General features: G+C 38.4%; 1 protein-coding gene across 38 annotated transcripts in view; it reads left to right on the top strand.

Annotated features, from left to right (window-relative positions):
* Positions 1-1,829: 1,829 nt before the first annotated feature.
* LOC145439028 (uncharacterized) overlaps positions 1,830-26,235 on the top strand; it is a 39,709-nt gene continuing 15,303 nt past the window's right edge. For 3 of the 38 annotated variants that reach the window (XM_080316468.1, XM_080316461.1, XM_080316450.1), the window contains exons 1-29: positions 1,830-1,980; positions 2,152-2,206; positions 3,983-4,027; positions 4,432-4,458; positions 5,654-5,680; positions 5,810-5,836; positions 5,966-5,992; positions 6,126-6,152; positions 6,282-6,308; positions 6,439-6,465; positions 6,595-6,621; positions 6,755-6,785; positions 6,879-6,928; positions 9,022-9,054; positions 9,454-9,510; positions 10,029-10,065; positions 10,127-10,250; positions 12,038-12,190; positions 12,258-12,454; positions 13,422-13,602; positions 15,458-15,597; positions 15,780-15,918; positions 16,596-16,763; positions 17,032-17,226; positions 18,341-18,547; positions 19,760-19,903; positions 25,033-25,103; positions 25,175-25,298; positions 25,683-25,961. In XM_080316468.1, the coding sequence (XP_080172594.1) occupies positions 1,960-1,980; positions 2,152-2,206; positions 3,983-4,027; positions 4,432-4,458; positions 5,654-5,680; positions 5,810-5,836; positions 5,966-5,992; positions 6,126-6,152; positions 6,282-6,308; positions 6,439-6,465; positions 6,595-6,621; positions 6,755-6,785; positions 6,879-6,928; positions 9,022-9,054; positions 9,454-9,510; positions 10,029-10,065; positions 10,127-10,250; positions 12,038-12,190; positions 12,258-12,454; positions 13,422-13,602; positions 15,458-15,597; positions 15,780-15,918; positions 16,596-16,763; positions 17,032-17,226; positions 18,341-18,547; positions 19,760-19,903; positions 25,033-25,103; positions 25,175-25,298; positions 25,683-25,961 (2,667 nt within the window). In that variant the 5' untranslated portion in view covers positions 1,830-1,959. The remainder of the gene's footprint in view (positions 1,981-2,151; positions 2,207-3,982; positions 4,028-4,431; positions 4,459-5,653; positions 5,681-5,809; positions 5,837-5,965; positions 5,993-6,125; positions 6,153-6,281; positions 6,309-6,438; positions 6,466-6,594; positions 6,622-6,754; positions 6,786-6,878; positions 6,929-9,021; positions 9,055-9,453; positions 9,511-10,028; positions 10,066-10,126; positions 10,251-12,037; positions 12,191-12,257; positions 12,455-13,421; positions 13,603-15,457; positions 15,598-15,779; positions 15,919-16,595; positions 16,764-17,031; positions 17,227-18,340; positions 18,548-19,759; positions 19,904-25,032; positions 25,104-25,174; positions 25,299-25,682; positions 25,962-26,235) is intronic. The other 35 variants (XM_080316454.1, XM_080316452.1, XM_080316451.1 and 32 more) reach the window with 35 other exon arrangements.

Raw genomic sequence — 26,235 nt, 5'->3', positions numbered from 1 at the left:
CAACTGTCTGTCGCTCTCTGTTCGAGTGTCCCTGTTGTTACTAATGAGTTGCCCTATGAACATGACTTTCTACGATCTTCAAGTTTATTCATAAAATTTCATCACTTCGAAACATCACAATACTGCAATACAATGAATGATAGGAAGATGCCGAAACGACAAGGAGTAGTTTTAAGATCAGACAGCCACCTTGGCCTAGGCGATGTAAAGAGGAGGCATGCACACTGAATGAAATTAAAAGAAGATAATATGAATGGCAAACGATATAAATTCGGGTGGCAAGTGACGGAAGGCGAGATCGACATGTCAGGTCGTGGTCCGGTAAATGGTGAGGGCTGACTAACATTCATCCAGCAGAAATTGCTTGTATTTCGACTTGAATGTGGACATGCTCGATGACCTGGAAGAAATACTATTCAATGAAGCTCCATCGTATCATGACAAAGTCCTTAAGTTAAGCAGTGAAACAGTCTCTCAAGAAGATGTAAACAGCGAAATCCATCGACAATGGCGAACTGAAGAGCGTGCATTTTATGATATTCTATTATGATCTTACTAATCTAATAATAGGGATGGTGTGAACGTGAGGTTCACGTTCGCGTTCTATGTGTGAACCTCAGAAATTTAGAGATTTACGTTCACAAACGAGCCATGGTAGGTTCTGCACTGTGAACCTTTTTTATATATTACAATTTTCACTTCATTATGACATCTTTGGTTGAAATTTATTGCATTTCAACTGCGGGTCAATCTATGCATGGCGTTGACAGCATAAAAAAATCAACACTTAACGATCATTCACCTTGACAATCTCAAAATATTTACTTTCTTTGTTATAAAAGTTTGCTCGAAATATCCAGTTTTCAATTTGTGAATATTTAGTGACTCTCTGCTGTGTGCTTGACCCGCAATCACACAAGATCAAGAGCGAAATACACTACATATAGTCAGCGAATGATGCTTATTCAACTAATCAATGAAATTGATATGATTGTCTGATGTAAAAAATCTAGCAGGCGTACGGGGTCAATCATGACTTTATATTTGTTGTATCATAAAAACCTTTCAGAGGTTCACACCATCCCTATCTAATAATTAATTTTCGTGAGTAAAACTGATTTGACGAACATGATGTTGAAAAAAAAAAACAGATTTCAGGGACAAAAACCCAGAAACCCAGGTGATGCTCAAAAATCCCAAATCTGGATGGGAAAACCCAAGAGTGGCATGTCTGGCGACTAGGCGTCGAGTCTAGTTTTCGAGCATCATTATGACGTCATAACACTCACTATGATGCGCAAAGTTCAAATATATTCCTTTTTTTATGCCATTATGCCATAATGCATCGCACTGGAATTAATTTTTTCATTTTTTTATTGCACTTTATTATGATAATGTTGAGGGTTGATCAAGACTTCACATGAGTGTCTTTTCAGTGGTCTTAACAGTCGCTGTGACGGTGATGCGACTAATCGAGATTTTAAGGCACCCACGTTTGAAGAGTGTATCGTTGCTATGATTCTCATTCCGCCACACATTCATAATTTTCTAATTTGCATGGAATATGAAGTTCAAATTTTATAATCTGTGACGTCATAATGAAATCAAAAACTGAACGACTGAAAGTTTTCTTCTCTGTGATGTCACAAAACGCGCGTTTTTTTGAATTGATATTCTGATTTGCTTTGCTTTCGCTTTACTACCAGATAAATATGCGGTGCTCCGAAAGCTTGTGTGTTGGATACATATCAAGATAGCGATTACATTCTAAATGTAGACACTATCAAGTTGAACATAAGTATAGGGGAAGGGTAAGAAAATAAACTAATACCTCGATTCAACGCCATTTTTTAGTAATAATCGTCCATTTCGCACTAATTGATGATGGAAATTAGTGTTCTTTTTTATAGTTAGTACAGAATTAGTTACAAGTCTGTTGCGGGCCTGTTGTTCTGGAAGATGATGGAATGCTGTCGGAACGTAAGTAGATAGCTAGATATTCTCATTATAATATCATAACTCGATGTACTGTGCTCGGACCTAGGATTTTTTCGGACCTTGCCTAGACAAGAACAATCGTACTGACAGAAAGCGATGAAATTCTCGACATATCACACAGTTATACATCATAATATTATTGAAATTTTGCAGAAATCTTCTTTCCTTAGAATGATGGATTTCCACCGCATCGTATGTGTAGTTACATGTAAGTATAGTTTTCGATAAAGATTTGTTCCGACATTACTGATTTAAGTAAAATCGCTACCGGTAGACTCTCGACTAGACTGCACTGCACGATCTGCAGCGCACATGATTTCGGTTTTAACCATATATATTATGGGTATATATTATATATATATATATTATGGTAATATATGAATACAAATGCCACTGTGACAGTCGGTACGTGGGACGCACATCCCAACGCTTGCTAGAACGTATCAAACAGCACGTTCCTAAGAGGATAAGATCGGCATCGCAGTCCCCTGATTCTGAAAGTGTCACTCAGCAATGCAAACACGCATCAAAATCCCAATCGTACAGCCAAGTGTTGACAAGCAGTTCTTCAATTAGCCAGCATTTGATCGACAACGCGTCCTGCGCCTTGAACTATTCAGACGACATGTTTTCAGTTTTATCCAAGGGTAGATCAATGTTTCATTTAACTGCTTTGGAATCCACTTTCATCAAACTAAACAACCCGGTCCTTTGTCGCCAGAAAGAATTTTTGTATAATCTTAAAATTTCACACTAGTTGTCGTTGCTTAGCTGTTCGTCCGTGTTTTTGTTCAATTTTTTCCTCTGTGTTGCTGCATTGTCTCATTGTATTTGTATTTTATACCTCACGCGCTCTACTTTTCAAGCTGCTTGTTGCTATATACGCTGCATTGTTGCTATGGCTGAATTTCCATTCATGTTATTTATAAATTTGCATTATTGCGTCACCATTCGCCATTTGGTTTTGAATCCATCTCTGTTCTGTATCCTTTATCGTGCCGGTTGCTCTTGATAAGAGGCACGCGAAAAGTTCTTCGAGTCAATAAATATGAATATACTGTTAAAAGCCGTGTTCAAGTTCTGTACCACCAACCAGTTATTCATATATATTATATTATAATCCTTATTCAGTATCTTGTATGGCAGACTACATCCAATAGCAGATTATATAGATAAAGGTAACACAAAAGGTTGCCTTTGGAACATACCGGTAACTCTTTGAGAGGAATTGATTACGTAATATTTGGTGGGACGATATAAGATATCACTATTATTTCATGTACCAAGTTCCATACTGAGGAGTGGGATAATAATGGATATTAGAATGTATGATTGCAGACGTGTGAATTGTGGTCAATTGGTGATGGTCTTCATGCGTTTGCTAAATATGACATTTTAGATGTCTAATAGCTCGAAAAGTTCAGGCCGGATGGTCATGCCCTAAGGAATTAATTTAGGAACATCCTCTTGGGAATAGCCTAAAGTCACTGCAATTCCTTCAAGTCATTTGATGTGATGACATGACATTGGGGGGAGATAGTGTAGTGGTTACGATAAGCGCCCAGCACGCAGACGGACCGGGTTCGATTCCCGTCGGAGGTTTATCTGGGCTCCTCTTCCCCTGCCGTTGCCGTTCTTACGGCGACAAAAAAGCCCAGACAAAGCCCGACGAAAAGAAAGCACTCACAAGGAATGGAAAGAACTAGTAGAAAGGGCCGCGGCTTCAAACAGATCAACATGAAAAAAGAACTGTGACATCGGGCACTCTAGGCCGAGGTGGATGTCAGAGTAAAGGATCGCTACTGATGCGTGTCGTTCTACATCCTCCTATCTGTTCATGACATCGCATTGTACATTGTGTGTGACTTGTTCAGATCAAAAATATAACCCAACCATGTTATGTTATGTTATGTTATGTTATGATCGTTTTTTATAGATTCCTATATTCACTATTGTCACTATTAATATAATATTTTTATTTCAGTGCTTTTATTGACATGTGTCGGAAAGACTATTGCTCAAGGCAACAGTGAGTAACATTCATTCAATTAAAATAAGCTTATAGGTGACTACTATTAAGTTCTGTTCTACTTCATATTATGCATCAGGTATTGCTACCATTGCATGATGTGATGTTTAGGCTACTTTGTTAAATGAGAGATATTGTACAAATGATAGGAATATGGGCCTACTGTATTATTAGAAATTTCACAGACCGAAGTATCAATGAGACACATACTGCCCACCGGTATGTTGTGTACGTGTGTATGTATAGGCCCTACAACGTGCAGCCCTGCAAATAACAGAATTATCCCAATTGCGGGTTGTAAATTACGTTACTAATTGCTTATTGTTAAAATTTTCATCTTATGCCAAAACTGCAGATTTGATGTTACTACATGTTGACTTTGTTGATAAAAAATTATCTTGCAGCAACCATTTCTCCCGATACCACGACAAGTGAGTTATGTTTGTTGACAGTTTATCGTAGGTAGTTTTGTTTCTTTATCTATTGAGTTGGTTAATGCTTACTCAACTTGCAGATTCTGCTATGAAATCATCAAATGCCCATAACGACATCTAGAGTCGTGCTCTGAACACAACACCCGCGATACATGGCCTATAGGTTATGCTGTACCGTTACTCAATGGGCTTGAAATTTAGACACGGTTATGGGATGCATAATATTTTTTGTATGATGGGATCTGGCTTATTGTTCAAGTACATATTATATGCAAGTACAACCCATAGCAGTCACACTGATTTGGAGTAAATATTCATAATCATCATTTTTATTTTGTGTGAAAATCACGTTTCAATGGTTTTGTTCTTTTAAGACTGTTGTTGATGCACAGTTAATTTTATGCACCAGATTTCCATATTACTGTGCTAGATGCGTAATGTGATAGGATTTTGTTTTTGTGGCTCGAAAATTTGGGCTTTGCTGAAGGTTTGCAAATTTGTGTAAAGATTCTACAGGGTGGTACAGGTTAAGAATCACGGACATAGACCAATGTACCAGTGTTGAAATCAAGTCATGTCGAATTTTCAAAGTACGAGGCATGGTTCAGGTCATTGCATTTTGTGAGATGATTGAAATACACATTGCGTCGCTATTAATCCTGAATGGGCTAACGAATATTGAGTTAATTATACCTTTAACGTGGCATTGTGTGGCTGCTACGTACTGTCGGTAACTGTCAGTCAAATAGATTATGAATATCAAATCTCAGAAAGTTGAAACAAATTAATATGATTCAATACACAATACACCTACAAATCAATGCGATACAATATACGCCACATGTGTGTTCCACGTTTTTTAGGAAACATGACGATTTGATAATTAGGCTGATAAATTTGAAAAAAAAAGGTTTTTTTAAACATCCCCAACGTACAGATAACGCTAGTCAGTCAACAAAAATTATTCGATAACTTGAAGTTGACTTGAAAAATTTGCTTCAAGTCGAGTCATTTAGAAAGAAGTTGACTAGCATCGCTCCAACACTGCAACGTACACCGGCCACATCATCGATGCATTTATTTATTGGTCTCTAATCGTATGATTATGCAAATTCATCATAATTGTCATGCCCTGCAAAACATTTACCAATGGCTATTGTCTTGTTTAACATAAAATGATTTTACCTTGCAGGAAATAATAGTTTCCCGGACTTCGGAGGTCAGTATCTTTCAAATTTTGACCGAGAGTGTAATAAATTAGGATTTTTGGAAATGTCCTGGTTAATTGTAGGAATTCTTCGAACATAGTTTAATTTTTAATATAAAATAAAATGATTTTACATTGCAGGAAATAACAATTTCCCAGACTTTGGAGGTCAGTATGTTTAAAATTTTGGCTGATAGTGTAATAAATTACGATTTTAGGAAATGTCTTGATTAATTGTAGGAATTATTCGAATATAGTGTAATTTTTAAAATAAAATACAATTATTTCACTTTGCAGGAAATAACAGTTTCCCAGACTTTGGAGGTCAGTATGTTTAAAATTTTGGCCGAGAGTGTAATAAATTAGAATTTTTGGAAATGTCTTTCAAGGTTTATTGTAGTAATTCTACGAATATAGTGTAATTTTTAATATAAAATAAAATGATTTTACATTGCAGGAAATAATAGTTTCCCGGACTTCGGAGGTCAGTATCTTTCAAATTTTGACCGAGAGTGTAATAAATTAGGATTTTTGGAAATGTCCTGGTTAATTGTAGGAATTCTTCGAACATAGTTTAATTTTTAATATAAAATAAAATGATTTTACATTGCAGGAAATAACAATTTCCCAGACTTTGGAGGTCAGTATGTTAAAAATTTTGGCTGATAGTGTAATAAATTACGATTTTAGGAAATGTCTTGATTAATTGTAGGAATTATTCGAATATAGTGTTAATTTTTAAAATAAAATACAATTATTTCACTTTGCAGGAAATAACAGTTTCCCAGACTTTGGAGGTCAGTATGTTTAAAATTTTGGCCGAGAGTATAATAAATTTGGATTTTTGGAAATGTCTTGGTTAATTGTAGGAATTCTTTGAATATAGTGTAATTTTTAATATTAAATAAAATGATTTTACCTTGCAGGAAATAACAGTTTTCCCGACTTTGGAGGTCAGTATGTTTAAAATTTTGGCCGAGAGTGTAATAAATTAGAATTTTTGGAAATGTCTTTCAAGGTTTATTGTAGTAATTCTTCGAATATAGTGTAATTTTTAATATAAAATAAAATGATTTTACCTTGCAGGAAATAATAGTTTCCCGGACTTCGGAGGTCAGTATGTTTAAAATTTTGGCTGATAGTGTAATAAATTACGATTTTAGGAAATGTCTTTAGGAAATATTCGAATATAGTGTAATTTTTGAAATAGAATAAAATTATTTTACTTTGCAGGAAATAACAGTGTCCCAGACTTTGGAGGTCAGTATGTTTAAAATTTTGGCCGAGAGTGTAAAAAATTGGGATTTTTGGAAATGTCTTGGTTAATTGTAGGAATTCTTTGAATATAGTGTAATTATAGAGGTAGTTATATATCTGTTTTAGATGACACACGAAGTTACTGTTGGCTTTTATGAATACTGTTGATCATACATGGAACATTAGCCGTGTAGAATACAGTTCAAATTGATGTGAAATAACGCAATATTGTATCACGTGAAATGACTTCTCGAGCGTATATGGGCGCTGGCAGCGCCGAATAAGGCAATATGTGTATACTTACGGATCCCTTATGCAGTTGCATGTTACATATAACAAGCAACTGGGGTTGATAACACTTCAATAGCATGTAGATATATACGATCTAAGAGAACGTGGGTATGCCACGCATACCTAGACATTTTTTTAGGTATGCGGCATACCTAGAATTCGGTTTGGCATGTATTGGCATAAACCCCCGATTGTGTTATTTAGAACGAATCGCAATGTATTTCCGTTCACGACATTACCTGCTGCCGCTTATGTGAGCGAGGTAACCCGTTGCTTGTGGCCAATTAGCGAGATTCGTCTGTGCGCAATGTAACGCGACGCGACCTCCCGCTGAGATGATCGCGAAATTATGTCATTGATTGCCGTGCGCTTGGCAATCATCGCTTGGGACGCTTTTCTGATTTATCGCGTCTCCAACAAACCTATAGTTTCACTCGCTTGAACAATCACATCAGCAGTAGGCCCGGTGCGAACTGTAACATCGCTGCCTGCACTATCGCATCTGCATTGTCGCACACGATATTATCGCTTGCCCACACAATCGCATCTGCAACAGGCCTGGTACGAAAGATATCATCGCTGGCCATTGTGGCCAACTATCGCGTCTAGAGCCTAGCATGCGTTGACTCCGATCACTCGAGCCTAGCATGCGTTGGCTCCGATCTCCTGATGGCTTGGTGACAATGCCGTTACGTGTTTGCTGGTTAGCGATTGTAATTAAAGAGTGACATCGCTGAACTGAATGACATCGAATGTCCGCAGACATGTGCGATTGTGAGTGCGCCGTGCATGCGGTGAATTCCGCTAATACCTAAACATAACCATCAGAAGATGTGTGTCAACTGTCAAGGCTTGACTTGACGACGAGAACGGTTTGAACAACCTGAAATCGGTGCCATTATAGAACAGATTCCATAACAACTCGGACATTTTGCCTTGCGCAAATCGTCGCCGAGGTTACGTAATACGCGTTAATAAGCGACTTATTTAATTGTTCGCTAGCGATCAGGGATTTGCTAATGGACAGCACTTCCGGACTCTTTGCCAAGCTTATCATACGCGCAAGTTTGTTAACACGAAGATATTGCATAATCGGCATTTATGCATGCACTTAACCCCCATGAATTGATGCTATATTAACCCCCTAATTATCAATTCCGTCAGATCACGACGTCATTCCTTTGTGACGTCATCGAACTCGCATACCTAAGTAAAGTTAGCGTTCGGCGCCTATGGGTCTACCATGTCAAGAGGTACAGAACGTCACAGTAAACTTACAGCAAATTTATGATAAAAATTTGGATTTTTTTAAATTTTTTAATTTCTCCGAGGTGGGTTGCATGTAATCCTTCAAATTTTAGCATAGCACAGCACTGTCCCAGTACTTCCTAAAGAAGGCGTTAGATCGAAAAAAGGGCTTCACAATATCGAGATTTTGCATTCCCCTTGTCGGTGCATTTTCTGTCCTTGAAATACAAAAAAAATCCACAATCTGCAGGGTAGAACGAAAATTTTTGGTTTTTTGTTTACAGCATAGCAGCATCTAGCAACTGTGAAAATTTCATGGTGATGGAGGTAGCCACTAGCCATCCGAAATTTAGGTTTTTGGGTTGCTAGTCCCCTTAATCCCTAGTTGCCGACACTGCTTTGACAGGAATACGTGTAGGCTTCATTGTCGGGTTTGGATAAAAGTAGGTATTAATATTGGCCTTAGTTCTTAAGTGTTATATAATTTTAAACATTTCTACATGAAACTGGTGGATTGTCGATGTTGCGACGATTTACTCACCTCTATTTTTATGCAGATAACAATGGCAGTCTTCCGGACTTACCTGATGGTAAGTGGCCTATCTGCTTAGCTAATTTGTATTGAATGTTTGAAAACATCAATGATTGATTTTCTGTATTTCGGTTTGTATCTGTGATGTAGGTTGTCTTCTATTGATAGTAATGACTGTTTAGGCCTACTGTGTGTAGGAATGGGCAGTGCTGTTTCGGTATTAAAACTCATTTTGTTGTACTATGTCCAGTTATTTATTTGAAAAATCCATGACAATCATCATTTTATTCGAACCTGGCTCAGGTAGTTAAGGGATTTTAGTCCCCGGGGTCTATGCTGTGTCATTTATAATTGCAAAGCTATCTGGTTTCCTATGTTTAGCTAGATTGTTGATGCAGTTATCATTATGACGGATATCACTCATTGTATTTGTAATTATTGATCATGTCATGTTCAGAGATCAAGGCCATATGGAATCCAGACACGTTCAAGAAGGATATAAAGGATACTTTCAGTAATATTTTTCATCATTATACTTTATTCTACTTTGTCTGCAACACATTATTTTATTTGCCGGATCTTTATCATTAATTTTCCATTTTCATTTCATTGATTGATGTATTGAAATTCTCTGCCGATATCATTATCGTTGATATGGCATTCCCGCTTATTGATATGATGTCAATATGTGACATAGTCCAACAATTCCGTATAAACTTTGTTAATTCATTCAACAGGTATGATTGTAGTTCATAACACATTACAATCAACGGCTCTATTATTTTTATCCGGCATATTTAAATAAAGCAATTGATATTTTGAAACAAAATACTATTTTCTGTAACATATTTCCTGCATGCCAACAGATATACTGAGAGTGCAAAGGCTGACAAAATGATTTCTGATTGTATCAGTCATTTTATAAGATTGTTGAATTGCTTGGGAAATGTCCTAGTGGATTGTGATGAAAATATTCATTGCTGTGACTGGCAATTCAAGTTGGAACATGATATGATTGTAATTCTTTTTCAGACGCAAACCTATTGAACAATAGATATATCAAGAACACGTAAGTGTTATCACAGTTAGATACCGACGCAATTGTACATTAATCTACTGTATTCTCAAAGGATGCAATCCTATTTTGATGAAGGTTCTGTGATTATGGACGTGCTTACTGGCAACTCATCGTTGAATGATATACCTGACGAGGATTGGAATACAATGCCGGTAAAACTCTTGCAAGGATTTAAGGTCAGTGTCGTTCAACTTTCTATTTTTGATGCTGTGGCACAGGGGTTCTCCACCAGTGGGCCATGGCCACTGGTGGTCCACAGGGGCATTTTGAGGTGGGGCACGGAGCTGTTTGGATAACTGTAGATTTAGTGCCGTCAGGGGCGTAGCCAGCCGAAAAAAAAACGGGGGATATTTATTAAAACGGGGGATATTTTTTGAAAAGATGATATTCTTTATGCTAACCGCTTTATTGCGGTTTATTACACACAAATGCCGATACAACAAGGGTAAGATAATCTCGTTTGTGTTAACATCTTTATACACATGAACATTTGCCAGTTATCTTAAAATATAGCTCTATTATGCGCAGTCGCATGCTACAGTAACAAACGGAAGGCGCTTTTGCCTTGCGCGCCACTATTTGCCGACAGCGAGTTTCATGCGCGCGGATCTTAATACAATGCGCGCTCTAATCATGACTGAACGCAGCAGGTGATCGATGATCACCTCGTAAATCACAATGTATCAGATCAGATGGAAGTAGCAAACAAATTCCGATGACAGCGAGGTATCTTGACCTTAATTACCAAAGCAAGGATGTAATCAAGAAAGTGCGCGCAGATCATATTACAGCACAGCGGAAGATCTCTACATTTTGCGCTCAAACACGAACACTCGAACAGTGAAGACACGCAAATGAATTATAGTCTGTTGCCGTTTGATACTAACAATCTGGATTAATTTTGTTTTAAATCAATCTGATTTTTACTGTCTGCCAAGATGGTATAGTATTTTTGGTGTGTGGAGATGGTAAAGACTAATAACCGCTCGAGCTTGTGCGATTGCATCACGTGATTAACAGTGGCCTGGCGCAGCCTTAGGCTCGCGATCAATATGCATTCCTAAACGCGTTTGCGGTGCAGAAGTGACAATTGCGAATTGTCGAAGCCAAGACTATAACTTCTGGTCATTACAATAGCACATCGAGTAGCACTATCACGCGCCGCGAGTCACAGAGCGGCCTAATTTTCCTAGCCTCCAATGTTTTCATACTGGCCAAGTGCGTTATAACAGGACGATCAGCAGATGCGCCAGAGGCCTGAGACACGAAAGGGCTGGAGATCTGGAAACCCACACACAACAACCGAACTAAATGATTGCAAATTGGATCAATACATAGTAGATTCCATACAGAACATTTGATTAGTACGATCTGTTTTGGTACTGTAGGGATCTGCTATCTCTAATGATACAAGCCTAGCGCGCATGTTCTAAACGTTTGTTGACAATAGACTGTCAAACACGAAAACCAACTCGCACGGTATCGAAATTTCAATGCGAGTGTTACTGTTACTGTGACTTCTGGTTCTGTAGCTGGATAATATCGTTCAGATGAGACGGAGAGCCATGTGAGATGCGTTTTTCGGGCTTCCGTAGACGAGAGAACAATATGAGAAAAAGGCATGACCGCACTGCATTGTCTGATTGATCGATGGCGTGATGATGCCGCGCGGCAATTAGGGGATTATCGAATTAGAACAAGAAATATTAGATCAATGGAAATATATGTAAGACGGGGGGTATTTCGAGCTTGGAAACGGGGGGTATTGGACACCGATTACCCCCCTGTCTACGCCACTGAGTGTCGTGTACCTACACAGGAATTTGATGATAGATTGCAATTATGGCTATTTTAATGTGACAATAATACTAGAAATACCCTGAATGTTTGTAAACTTTAATCTAGGTTGTCATTGAGGAGAGTACAAGTTTTTCAAATTTTTTTGTTCACATGTCGCTTTTAGAGGGACGCCATTCAGGAAATGTCTCCCGAGAAACTTGCATCGTTGCTAGACTCTGACGAAGCTTCTCGGGACCCGTCCAGTCTCGCCAGGATTCTAAACAAACTCGATCTTGACCAATTCATAGACGCTCTGGAGATCTTGACGAAAAAAATGGTTACGTGTCATTTGCAGTCGCTTCCGTTTCGTATTAAATTGACGAATTCTTCTCTATTCGTTCCAGTTTGATGATGAGGAAGCAAATTGGCGTCCGCCGGTCAGCATTCAGAACGTAGTCGCTAACTCCTTCTTCAGTTACCACCACGGCAGTAGGCAGGACACTATGGACTCATTTCTGACGCTGATGTGTCCGTTCGTGGCTGGGGTAGACTCGTGGCAAATCATGAGGCTGCCAGAAATCGAAGACCTTGTCGAACCAATGTAAGCATGAATACGGAAAATGATTTGGCTTGACTTGAGTCACTTTGTGTATTCACTCGACCTGTACTCGAGTCATTGTACATTAGGGGTGTTCAAAAATGACTTTTTTCTCAAATCGTACCGGCTACTTGGTAGAATTGTTAGGTTACCTAATTTAAGCCTACACACCAAATTTGGTTCAATTCCAGCCAGTAGCCGCATTGCTACAGGAGAAGAAAGTTTCTATTTATTATATAAAAATAAATGAAAAAAATTTCAAAATTTTCTGTTCACCCCATGAAAGTGTTAGTTTGTCTACAGATTTGGTTCAATTTCAACAAGGGGGAGTGGAGTTATTGCCGTCGAAAAATTTGGATTATCAATAAAATAGTATTTACGGTGGCCAATTCTTTAATTCTTTGTAATAGTGGTGCCCACCGTAAATACTATTTTATTCAAATCCAAATTTTTCAACGGCAATAACTCCGCTTCCACTGGTTGAAATTGAACCAAATTTGGTGAGCATCGTTTCTATAGACAGCCTAACACTTTCATGGGGTGGACAGAAAATTTTGAAATTTTTTTCATTTATTTTTATATAATAAATAGAACTTTCTTTTCCTGTAGCAATGCGGCTGCTGGCTGGAATTGAACCAAATTTAGTGTGTAGGCTTAACTTAGGTAAGCTAACAATTTTATCAAGTAGCCAGTACAATTTGAGAAGAAAAGTCATTTTTGAACACCCCTATTGTGCATGAGCCGATAAAGTCGTATGACTCGAACGGTCAAGACAGATGTTTCATTGTAACTTCAAACAGTAATGAAGTTACTGCATCATTGGTATTTTGTCTATTAGTTCAGGTACTTGAAAAATAGTGCCATAAACTGTTGAAAGTGAGAAAAAAGTGTTTAACATATGTCGATAGCAACCCTGCTTATCAAGCGCTCGGATTTTTTTCCAAGATGCCCGAAACGTTTTGTGTTGCAGGATCGAATGCTTTGACTTCTCCTACAAGGACCTGACCAGTTTCCAGAGACGGAGCCTCGTCAATTGGGTGCATTCGGCGTGGAAAAAGGTGGACATTGACGCCGAAAAATTGCAGATGCTGAAAAATTTTGTTCTTGATCTTCCCTTTCAAGACGTCAGAAGCGCTTTGACCCTCACTGAGGTTTGATGGTTTTATAGAAAATTTAGTCTTTACTGGGGCTGGGTCAAGATTGAGTACATGGGTCATTCGATTTCGAATCGGGTACTAGACTTTGGGTCAAGTTTTCGAGTATCACTCTTATGACATCATAAGTGTTTGGATGATGCGACCACAAATCAATTAATGACAGTTCATCACCACGTAAAGATCAATTGTTATTTTTTCGACCATGCCTGCACTTTGTGACAAAGGCAGTGGGAGTGTGGATTGATAAAAACTTGATAGATACCAACATGCGTGGCGTTGTTCTATATCCTTTGGATACTCCAATATGACCAATCGAGGTTTCAGGGCCGTGATGTTGAGATGACGTAGCCGTTTTCAACCCTTTTCACACTGTATCTCCCTTTAAAAATTTAAAAAAATTAATGCCCTCCAATATTTTTCAACCTTTTGAAAATATTGGGAGATTTTAATTAAAGAAATGTTTTATACAGTAACCGTTAGTTAGAATGATAAATTGATATAAATGCAACACACAACAAGATAATATGATGCTTAGTTATTACTAGGGCGATTTTTTTGACATGTCAAAATAAGTCGAAATTTTGTCGAAATTGTAGCGTTAAGTCAAAATTGTTTACAAAGTCAAAAATTTTTTGCAACCTTCATTTCATTTGTATCCTAGATGTTTGCACTGTCGATGAACCATAGCCTATATAAAGGCTATGGATGAACTTATCATTTGAGATTTTACAGCTTGTAGCCTAGTTTATAGGCCTACCGTTGTAGACGGCCCATTGTCTGCTCATTGCGAATCATAAACGGTCAAATGAAACAAATAGGTTGACATGGTGTTATGCTGCACGTACCGCAATATTCTAACTGAAGCAAAACTGCGTGGGCATTAGTTCTTACATCAAGAAGCGCATGATGAAAAATTGTGACGTAGACAACATTGTCAGAATGAAGCAACACGGTGTGTCACCAGCAGTGTACGCACAACTTGAGTGTTGCCCGCCAACAACTGCTGCTGTTGCATGTTCTTTCTCCATTCTTGGCAAGCTACTTTATAAGGACAGACACTTTCTATCCGAGAATGTAGGGAAGTATCTTTCGTTGTACTACAACAAATTTTAAATATATCTACCATAATGCGTGATGTAACTACTGGAATTCTTCATAGGTCCAGTTTTTGTGAAAATAAAGTTTTTTCATATAAAAATTTGTCAGTTTTTAAGTCAAAAAAGTTTTTTCAGGCCAAACTACTTTGTAAGGACAGACAGTTCCGACCAGAAAGGAAGATAAGTAGTACAATTTCACCATTATGTGGGAAAACACCTAATTTAAATACATGAGGTCAAAATTAAGTTTTTTAATGTAAAAAAATCTCAAAGTTTTGATTTTTTAGGTAAAAAAAAATCACCCTAGTTATTACATATTCCGGTAATGTGATGGTTGAGCTTATTTTTGCTCTGATGGTGTCATAATTCCTGGTTTAGTGGTGGGGGAAGTATTATTATAAAGAAGCAGCTTTCTGCTGTACTAGCATACTTAAAATTTTTAACTATGCAGACATATAACAGGGGCCCCTGGGATGAAGGTATCGAAACGATAATTCTCAGCCGAAGTCGTTAGAATCGAGCATTGCTTTCATCTGACGTTCTCAAACTACCATCTTCTTGCACAATTTGTGTCTAGCCCACTTTTCCTTTCAAAAATCTTACGGCCTTTCCATACATCATCAGGTACTTTTTACAGTGCTGGTAGCTAGGAAAGTGTGCATGTCGCGGCTGCTCTGTTGTAATTAGGAGAAATCTTGTATAAACAGGCTTTGCTTTGTAGCCAATAATCAGGACGTTCCTTTGTCCCACAGATTTTCAAGTATGTCGATAGCGGTATTCTGAAAACCTTGGACAGCGGTCATATGATGTTTCCGACTGTCGCCGGCTTCATTATGCATACTATTGTGCAGGAGAATGCGACTTATCTCAATGACAAGGACACTTTGAAAAAGTAAGAGTGAACATGTCGGCTGCAAGCCGAATTTGCGTTAATGTAATCGAGTTTACAGTTGAATTTGCTGAAACTATTATGTAAAAGTCTGTTGATCACGGTTTCATTAAGAACATCTCATGCGAATTTGTTCTCTCCTTATCGTTTCTCGCAAATGATCGTCAAAAACTTTAAAATTCAAGACTGGGCAAAGCGAAATGTGAAATCAAAGTCTCGAGAGTTCGGAATGCGTTAGACGGCCCTATCTTGAAGCATTTGCTGGACTACACAATGCAGGAATGCAAAAACCGTGAAGATGAGTTAGCGGATTCCTATTCAGAGGTATAGCTGGTGTTACTTTTATATGATTCAGTGTTGTGGAAGGCAGATAAACAGATAGGAGCAGTATAAAGCAGTTTGTTGCAGTTTTGTATCTATTACTCATGACCTGAATGGCTAGGATCAGCCGGTATGGAGTGAAAAACACACAAGAATATTTCTTTCGACCTAGTAGTATGTATGAGATCAAAACGTGGCCCTTGGATCACAGAAAGAGTTTGTGGAAAATGTGATACATTATGCCATAACTGAAGAATGTATCGGAGTGTAGTCAGGCAGACAAAATAGTCCTACTGCAATCTGCCACACCATCTGAAACTGGTTTATGCAGCACTTTTTAACCTTCTATGTTGTACTCATTGTAGTACAAGTACTTTCTCAAAAATTTTACTCTATATTAACACTATGTTGCTAATATAATATAGTAATTTGTATCTGAAATGATTTTGTTTTTCTCCACGATTTGAAGCTCTACCAAACTAGATTAAATGCCTACCTCATTGCTGGCCTGTCCTTTGTCAGCCAACATGTATTTCATTGTTGTAGAATGTAGATATCTATTAGGATGAAATCTACAAACTTGTTTTTATTTCTTGTTTTGTTTTATCAGTCGTACTTTCAAATGATACTGTGCGCCACACATTAATGCGTCAATTTGATGACATGACTTGTTTCATCAGTGCCAAACTGACACCGCATCTCGGCTGCAAAGATGCGAGTTATTAGAAAGGGAGATGGCAAAATTCGAAACAAAATCCAGTTTTTCAAGTTATTCAAGCTTCAGTTCTTCGTCAGTTGTCGTGAAACATGTCGTGGCATTTGAAAGACCGACCGTACAGGAGTATCAGGTGTGTTGCGGTGTGATACTCCATATGTCGATGTGGTAGCCCAAAATTGCATTCTTCAGTTCACTTATTGCTGTAGCGTTAGTTGTCAAGTAGCTAGATTAGCCAGGTTATAGCAGTGTCATTATGTGCCACAGTTTCTGTGTCTGATTATGAGCTACGCTTAAAATATATGTTTTAATCCGATCAAATAGCAATGAATTCACATCAACATTGTACCTTTCTTATCATGTTGAATCGTAGTACAATAAAGAGCATTGTTAACGTTCAGAACATGAAAGTCGTGATGTCGTTGTTCCAAGAAGAAAACACAAAATCGTTTTCGCAATTCAACAGCAGCGATATTCGATCTGTCGCTAGCGCGTTTAGCGTTTTGAAACCGAAAGAAATTGACGAGATTCCCGACGATGCGATCCTGGAAAATATGGACGTGTTGAAAAACAACACCAATCTGTCGTCGGGGCAGGTCAGTAAAATTTGCCTCATCCATAACAATCTTGTATTACGCCTAATGATGCTCTAATGCAGTGGTTCCCAACCTTTTTGTCTTCATTCCCCACTACCCAGATCTATCGTTGTATTTCCTTTTAACTTCTGTAATTACGAAGAAGCTATTTGCTTGTTTGAGTACACAACCACACCAGTACGCAGGACAATCGTCTATAACTGCAACATAAAAGGGAATCTGAACCAATACCGGTGACCCTCAAAATATAGCGAAAGCGTCATACTGGTCGTTCTTGTGACGCCATCATTGGTTATCCATAGTTGAAAATGAGTTTTTGTGAACAACACGCAATATAATTTTCGGTGCATACATTCCAGAGCAGTTAACTGGTAACGGTAATGTGTCTCTGTAAATAATGTAGACTATCCTGTGTATAATGTTATATATATAAAAATGCGTCTATTCCCCGCCGAAAATCATTGAATTCCCCACCAGGGGTTAATTCCCCACCGGTAGGGAACCACTGCTGTAATGTGTATGTAGTAGTATCTACCACGACAATTGTAGCAGTATTTTGTAGCTTGTTGGTCCATTAACTCCTTTCATGGGTGCTGTTTATTCCTGCTCTGCCATTGTCATGAAACTAAAATAGAGTTCAAATCTCAGCTTCCATTTGAGAACTGCAAACTTCCTTCCTTGCAGCTTCGTGAGTGCCTGTAAATGTGTGGCTCGGTGCTTTTGGGAAAATTACCCAATCCTGTTGAAATTGTAGTTGATGAGAATATAACTGATTTACCATGATATTGGATTTCGCTGAATCTGATCCTTGACAATTTAACACAGATTCAAGTATATGGAGAAAAGTTGGGACTTAAAGTGTAGGCTATCAATATTGTAGTCATAAAATCAGTTTCGGTTAGACGCTAGCACAGGGGTTCTTGACCTGTTTTTAACGCAGACCTCTCAATGTTTCTGAGTAGTTGCTTGGACCCCATAGCCTTGAAATCAGTACCAAATGAAGATGTTGAAGATCTGTGCCCGAAAAAAAAGAATTATCAGTAAAACGGCTGTGTCCTGCGCAAATTAACACAAAAATTTTCTACATTAAAATAAAATTCTAAATAATATTCAGAAACGCAAACTGTACACCAAAATGGTGTCGGCGGGATTTGAAGTCACGTCCTCCGAGAGCATCATGGAACTGGGCGAATTCGTGACCAGCGTACGACCCGACGATTTCAGGAAACTCGACGCGGAAGGCATCAAGGAAAGCCTCGGCGAGCTGTCGAAGCATGCAAAAGACTTTTCTCGAGCTCAGAAAAAAGCCATCGTGGAGACGGTAAGACGGCAGTCCGAGTTTTTGTATCAGTGCGAGACGGGGGGTCTGGTCTAGTGTGTTTTCTGTGCAGATTTGTACAAACAACTGATATGATTTTGTAAATGTACGAGTAGAACTAGAACTAACGTCCTTTAAAAAACGTCACTAGCTAACTAAAGCACAACTACAGACAGACAGACATTTATTGATTCGTCAAACATGAAAATTTAACTGGAGGTGAACTAGAAGAACATTACGATTCAAGCAATGACACATATTTTCTAGTTTTCAACTATTTTTTTTAAATGTACTACTAGAGATGGAACTAGAATAGTGGTTCCCAACGTGAGCGATATTTTGAGAAACAAGGGGTGAAAATGTTAAATCCTCCAGTGAGATATATTTAATGAACACGGTCAAAAAATGCATGTGAAGTCGGCTTATTCTGCATATGACACGAAAAAAAGGTTAACTCAATGGAAAATGGCACTTATTTTAGTAAATTCACCAACGGTTAGAGTTAAGTGAATAAATTCATCGATTATATGTCCTTTTTTCGCATCCGTAAATATTTGGGGGCAAAAATTTGCGTTGTGATTGATAAGGGGGCCATGAGTCGAAAAAGGTTGGGAACCACCGAACTAGAATTACTTGCTTTCAGAATCCATAACTAGAACTACTCTCTTTTCAAAATATACAATTACAACTAGATCTGCTCAAAAAACCATTGACTCTGAGCGATGATTTTCAACCCTTTTGGCCACGAAGCACTCTCTAAAAGGGAAAAATAGTTCACGAAACCCTCTCAGTTTAAGTACCCGAAGTCCAACACACTGCTCAGCCCCAGATGTCGATGGAGGTAACCACGAAAAATGGTCATCACTTTAGGTTATGCTACACCCCAATATCACGGCCTTGATGGTGGTGATTCATTTTGTAGTCTTCCGTTTCCTGAACACTATAAAATCTTGGATATCCGTAATTTTTGTTATATATCGACAGCGACTCTCTTTACCACGTTTTCATCAGGCAGGTCATTCGGCACCCCGGTTGAGAACCACTGGGTTAGGGTTTCGTAGGTATATTCGTAACCCCAACGTTACCTATTCTACTGTAGATACATATGCTTGGGCAAGAAAGTGATCTTCGCCGTTATTCCCGGCTACTGATTAAAAAGTTTCGCTGAAATCATGGATCCGATTGTTTTCTTAATCCAAAAACTATTTTTAACAGCTCAACAATGGAAATGTGACCGACATTATCCAAAAAGATCTCGGCGACCTGGCCGGTGAAATCCCAGTGGCGGATTTGGCGAACGTCGACATTTCGAAGGAAAATCTGGAAGCCATTGGCAAGCAGAAATGGGACCGCGGACAGGTTCGGTGTTTAGCGATGTGGAGTTAAACAAGTTTTCAGGCTAGGGTTGTACCGTAGTAGACGCCAGTCGTTATACAGCCCGGAGTTATAAATCGGTGATATTGTTCCAATCCAAATTTTCACTGCTGTCTAAGAATCCCACCCATTCTTGTCCAGGTGCGTTATTTAGCGATTTGGAGTGAGTGAGCTTCTAGTCTCGGGTAATTCCAGCCCAAATCAACTGAGGCAGATAACCACGTGTTTCAAAATACACATCAAATGCAATTCCTAAGCAACATAGATCAATTTCAAACTGAACAAAAGTTATTTCGCAGAAATACATTCAGCGGTTTTGGATTTATGGGGATTTGAAAAATTGCACTTTTTGTGCTCAGTCAACCGTTAAGAGGTATCATTTTTTAGATCATGAACTTTAGAATTTTACTGTAAATTAGTCTTTCTCTGTGGCTTTAAATGGAGTACATTTTCAGAAAGTACATAGCCTGACACTCATTTTGAATATTTTTATTATGATAATAACCTAGCCATTTGGGGTTGAAAGGGGGGCTAAAGATAATGCTGGAGTAAAATCAGTCATGCGTGATGACATTTTTCAGGTTGAATTGTGAAAAAAGGTATGCTTCAAATTTATTGAGTAAGGTATCATATGAAAGCTAAGAACGAGCACTGTCCAGTAAAAGCAATGCCAATAGTGATTTCAAGGATCTAAGCTGCGTTATAACAAGAAAACTATATTCATATATTTCCCATGTGTCTAAAGGTATTTTGGGTTATATTTTTTTTATATTTTTTTTATTACACCTTGATATATTATAGATTATTACTTCATTAAGCATATGTAATAGCTTGAGGCAGGGCTTACTTTATATTCCAGCTTTTTATATTTCATATTTTGGTGAGTGGTGCATAGATTATTAATGTTCAAATAGTCGGGCGGTATAGCAGCTGTGCATGGTTGAAAAAGATAATTTTGATAACTGCACTATGCACATATGATCTGGTTCCATAGGAATTATTCTTTTTAAGTGGCAAAGATTCATCTTGAAAGCTCAATGTCACATGTAGGCTATGCGTCACCCATCCAAGTGCATAACTGAAATTGTTTGCAAAATTGAGATTTGTGACTGGCATTGGTAGGGGCATGCGGTCAAAAGAGACAGTGCCTCATCAGTCATTCAAGCAAAACAAAACTTGAAACACGAAGTACATGTTCATAGTCACCCACAAAGTTTATGAATTATAATTGATAATTATCAATTGTAGAGACATTTTCCAAGTCCAGAACGTCTAATTTCCATTTTTCGTATTCAAACACAGTAGTAAAATTTGCGGGTTGATCACAAGTATATCGTCTTGCAAGAATTCACATTCTCCAACCTCATCATGAACCAGATAGATACATCAATCAGAAATCAGCCTGTGCCATCTCTGCATCGCATCAATGTAATATATCATGTATGCTGACAAGTTTATAATATATCCTGACTTGAACACTCAGTGTGATTACCATATTTGTTGGACCATTTAAGTTTGATTGTTTTCTATCAGTAAGGATTAAAATGACCAAATTAACTACTTACAGATGATTTTTAAACTAATGGAGACAAATAGTCGAGAATTGCGGTTTTAAAGATAATGTACAAGAATGACGAACTGTTCAAAGAGAATGGCCAATATCGTATCACCACCCTGCCCAAACCATATTTTATCCAAAATGACGTATCATTACAAAATTTGGTGTCAAATCCAAATACAATGACCTAGAAGCTTGATTGTATTGATATTAGTTTGCCAAATGAGACTCTACCTCGTGAGCTAGAATATAAATATATTTCACCAAATTGTGACAAGATGCAGATGGAATTTGGGAGCACATGACTAACCAATCTCACCCTACGTTCAGTTCGTTTTGTGACATTACAGCAACAAGTGACGTGCGAAGAAAAGTAACATAAAAGCGCAACAAAGTAGGCCTAATATAATTCTTTTTCTGATATTAACCAGTAGCTGGTAATTTAATCTAAGGATAGACGAGATGCTCAAAGAAAGAACGGTTAGATATGACTAATGACACGAATTACAAAGCAATATTTGCAACTGATTGTGCTTTGTAAAGCAATCATATGATATTTCAGTGATTCAAAATTTTGCATTCCGAAAATGCACCACACTCAACTTCATGAATTAAAATCTTGTGTTACGAAACAACAATACCCCAAAAGGCACACTCAGGGGTTCTGTCGACTATGACTGTCTATTTATTGGTTACTCGGACATGTTAGAGTGAAATCTTATGTATAATATAGAACTATAGGCACTTCCTTATATCTTTGACTGAATAATAGCTTGATTAAATGTTTGATATCACTTGCACCATGAAATGAAATGGACAGTGCTAGCTAATTAATATACTTAATCACGTAACCAAAAACCAAGCAGCTGTATAAATTATGCCCCCCAAAATACCTTCAGACACGGGGGGAATATCATGATCTTAGTTTTCTTGCTATAACACTGCTTAGATCCTTGAAATCACTATTGGGATTCCTATTACTGCATTGTATTTGTTCTTAGCTTTCATTTGATACCTTACTCAATAAATTTGAAGTATACCTTTTTTCACAATTCGGCCCAGAAAATTCCGTCATGCATGACTGATTTCTTTGGGGGCCCAACCGTCTCTGCTCATTTGACCCATAAACTTTTGAAATATCCAGCATATTATTGTTCACATTCAAAGTTCACTTAACAGCTGTCTCAAAAACGTTGATTCACCCATGAAAACTCAAGCCCATCATGTATAAAGATCCATGCAAAATAAGTTGTTCAGAAATGCCATTTTGACATGGTTCAATGAACGCAAAAAGTGGTATTTTTCTCAATGCGATAAAATCTCAACGACTTATCCGATTTCGATAAAATCAAGTTTTTTCTGATCAGGAGATCACTGTCTCCCTTTCTGTGCGATTTGAATAAAATCCTTGACCATAGGGTTATCTTTTGAAAAAAATTCAGTTGATTTGGGATGGAATGACCCTCTCGTGACTTTTGTAGTAATTTGACCTGCCAGTATCCTGGAGTTATAAATCGACGTAGCTGATATTGTTTACTGGAATAATCTTCGTATTTGAGTTTTCATTTTGTCTGAGAATCCTGTCCGATCCTGTTATTTGAGATACCGTAAGAATTTATGATTTATATAGTTTTTTTGGAAAATTGACTTGGACTCGAATATAACGTTAATCACCCTCTAATCTTTTTACGGTTGCGGCCAACCTTTAGATTTGGTAAAATTACTGAGAAAAAAGGTCGACACCATCGCCCAGACCTTCAATTACTCGATAAAAACGGTTAACACCGTCGTCCAAGACCTAATCCCGGGCCTGTTTGGGAAGCTGATTACTGAAAAATGATCGGTACCCTATCGTCCCATGTTTAAAACACCTGTATACTAGAAAAGCTCTGTGTCCCACTGAAAACAACATAGACCAGAGGTCTCAAACACGCGGGCCGCATGCGGCCTGTGAGACCATTTTTTGCGGCCCGCGACGGCATTTTGGATTTCGACAATATTTTACTACCAATTTTTGAGAACTTAAAATTCGCTCTAAAACTAATCCAGAAGCCTGAAACTACTGATCAAACTTCACTAATGCATCACTTTCAAAAGTTACCACTCAGTGGAAGATCAACTATTACGTGACATTACTTGTTAAACATGGTAAAACATGACCCGTTGATGATTCGTGACTGAAAATTGTGATTTGGTCTTGGGCGCAATCCGCTGTAAAATTACTCGTACTCGTCACGTCAAACGTTATAATCAGAGAAGGACTTTTGTGACTCGGAATGCCGTGACTTGGTACAACCACGCACGCAACAACCATGGTGTCCTATATGGTGTGGACACAAGCAAATCTCACGGCTCAGTAAAATTCGTGTACGTCACAATTTCCATTTGGTCGAAGGCAATTTGACGGTAATTTTTGTCCAGCTTGTCCTGTATTAGCCTAAATTTTATAAAACGGGTATCAATCGAAAGCTACCACGGTACTGATTGCGAAAATATAAATTTATTCTGTTCGTGGTCCTGGAACTCCCCAAAATAAGCCTCGAATGTTGCATTGTATGCGAGTTTGGTATTGTGATGCAGCAATGACGTCTGGGAGCAGGCGAGGAGCACCGCTACCTGCAAGCGTATTGGCCATTGTTACGCAAGCGATTGAGCACTCTCACTCTCGTGCGCATTTGCTCCTGATCTGCTCAGACGGCATGGTTGCGTCACAATACCAAACTCACTTACAATGCAACATTTGAGGCTTATTTTGGCGAGTTCCAGGGCCACAAACTGAATAAAATTTATATTTTCGCAATCAGTACCGTGGTAGCTTTCCATTGATCAAAAACTACCGTCAAATTGCCTTTGACCAAATGGAAAGTGTGACAAAGACCAATATCACTGAGCCGTGAGATTTGCTTGTGTTCACACCATATAGGACACTATGAACAAACCATCAAACTGGTAGGAGAAATAGTAAAATATCAAAAGGTCGCAGCTTGCGTTGCGTAGCTTATTTAGATATCAAAGCACGTAGGTATGGCAACCGACATTGGCATTATGCCGCCCCTTTGATGTATAGTTGGTTACATTCCGTGTCATCTTGGGTATCTTTATATATGTTATTGTCGCCAATTTAATGTGGCGAGTATTAACTTGTCGTAGCCTACGCTTTACAGCTGTAACACCAACGGATTCTTCGGAGATTGCACATTTCTATTGTTATTGCACAGATCCATTATGTTCAAGTTGTTATTGATCTGTTCCAACATTCGAAGGTAAAATCAAACGCTGATTCTATTTGACTTCCGTAATGACATGTCAATATAGCCTAGTTATCAGGAGTAGACCTATATGCTCGAAACCCGGAAATAAGGCCTACTTTGAAATACATTGAATTCCCCTATTATTGGTGGTGCGGCCCGCGGCGCCATCAAAAATAGGAAATTGGCCCGCGAGCACATTTGAGTTTGAGACCTCTGACATAGACCATGGGCTGAAGACATATGCAGTAGTGAAAATACCGTTTCTGGTTATGTTAGATTCATACTTTTCACGATTTCTCGGACAGGCCGCAAATCTTTTTCGCAACTACAGACGCAGCGCAGGATTAAACTCCTCCCTCTCTGTCAGCGATATACGGTATGTAATAAAACGTATGGAAACCTGCGCGCTCAAATAACTCAATAACTTGTCGGTAATTTTTACTGTAGCGAAATGGGCCACACCTCGGTTGGGTTGGCGTGCAAGGATATCAGTGATATCCTAGATGATGAAGCATACGACGCCACCAAGGCTTTGGTAGAAGAGACCGATGGATCGCTCACTCTCGATATGGCAAGCTGCTCCTTTATTTTATTATGTATTATATCACGCAATCGTGTGATGTGCGGGAGAAATATGTACGATTTTGTACAGCACATAGACGGTGCCAGTGTGGTGGAAGTTACCTGTAACAAATCTTCTACTCTAGAATTTTCAAGAAATATTTACTGTGTCGTGCTTTGTACTTGATTACATTACTGGTACTCAAAATACCCACCGTGGTTACTCGGATCTAAGAGATACGTCTTTGTGTGAATAACAAATCTCATTCTTTCTTAATGGCTTCATTGACCACAAATGCTAGTGTGTTGTATTGAATTTAACTGATTCAATCATGTATTTTTCTAAATTTTAGAACTGGTACAGCATGAATTTTTTACCTCGTCTTTACTTCAGATTGAATGCGCCGCTAAAAAACTTCACGCCTCCATGCAAAGCATGCATGGGGCGGAATACATATCAAACGAAACCGACCCAGACCTGGCCACGTCGCTAGAATACATACCGGAAGACATAGCCATGATGATGCCAATCGACCAGCTGGAGATGGTGCCCAAGAACGCGTGCATGGTGCTGATGGGAAACATCGGCAAGGCCAATCTCGATTTGATCGCCAGTTCGGATATAGGACTTGTGAGAAGGAAGTCACTCGCGGATATCACCATGAAGTGTATCGTACGTATGAATTTTTGTAGCATACATGTTAACACAGATTACGAATTTACTCTCTTCGAGTTTTGTTTGTTTCGGCGTGAGAGGTGTTAGCAACCTTTTTACAAGTGGCCCAAATATAAAATTTCATCGTGAAACTGCTGGTCACGCACAAGCTAGTAGTTGCAAGTCAAGACCCACACACTAAGAGTTCTAACATTGATCGCAGGCCTTGTCAATCAACTTCGGTATCGAACTACCGTTGCATAGCATGAAAGAAAAATTCAGATTATTGAAT

The sequence above is a fragment of the Botryllus schlosseri genome, chromosome 5 (genome assembly GCF_051294905.1).
Source record: "Botryllus schlosseri isolate E-star chromosome 5, Bs_hap1, whole genome shotgun sequence".
Classification (NCBI taxonomy): Eukaryota; Metazoa; Chordata; class Ascidiacea; order Stolidobranchia; family Styelidae; genus Botryllus; species Botryllus schlosseri.
Note: the sequence above shows the minus strand (reverse complement) of the source record. Positions and strands in the feature narration are given on the sequence as shown.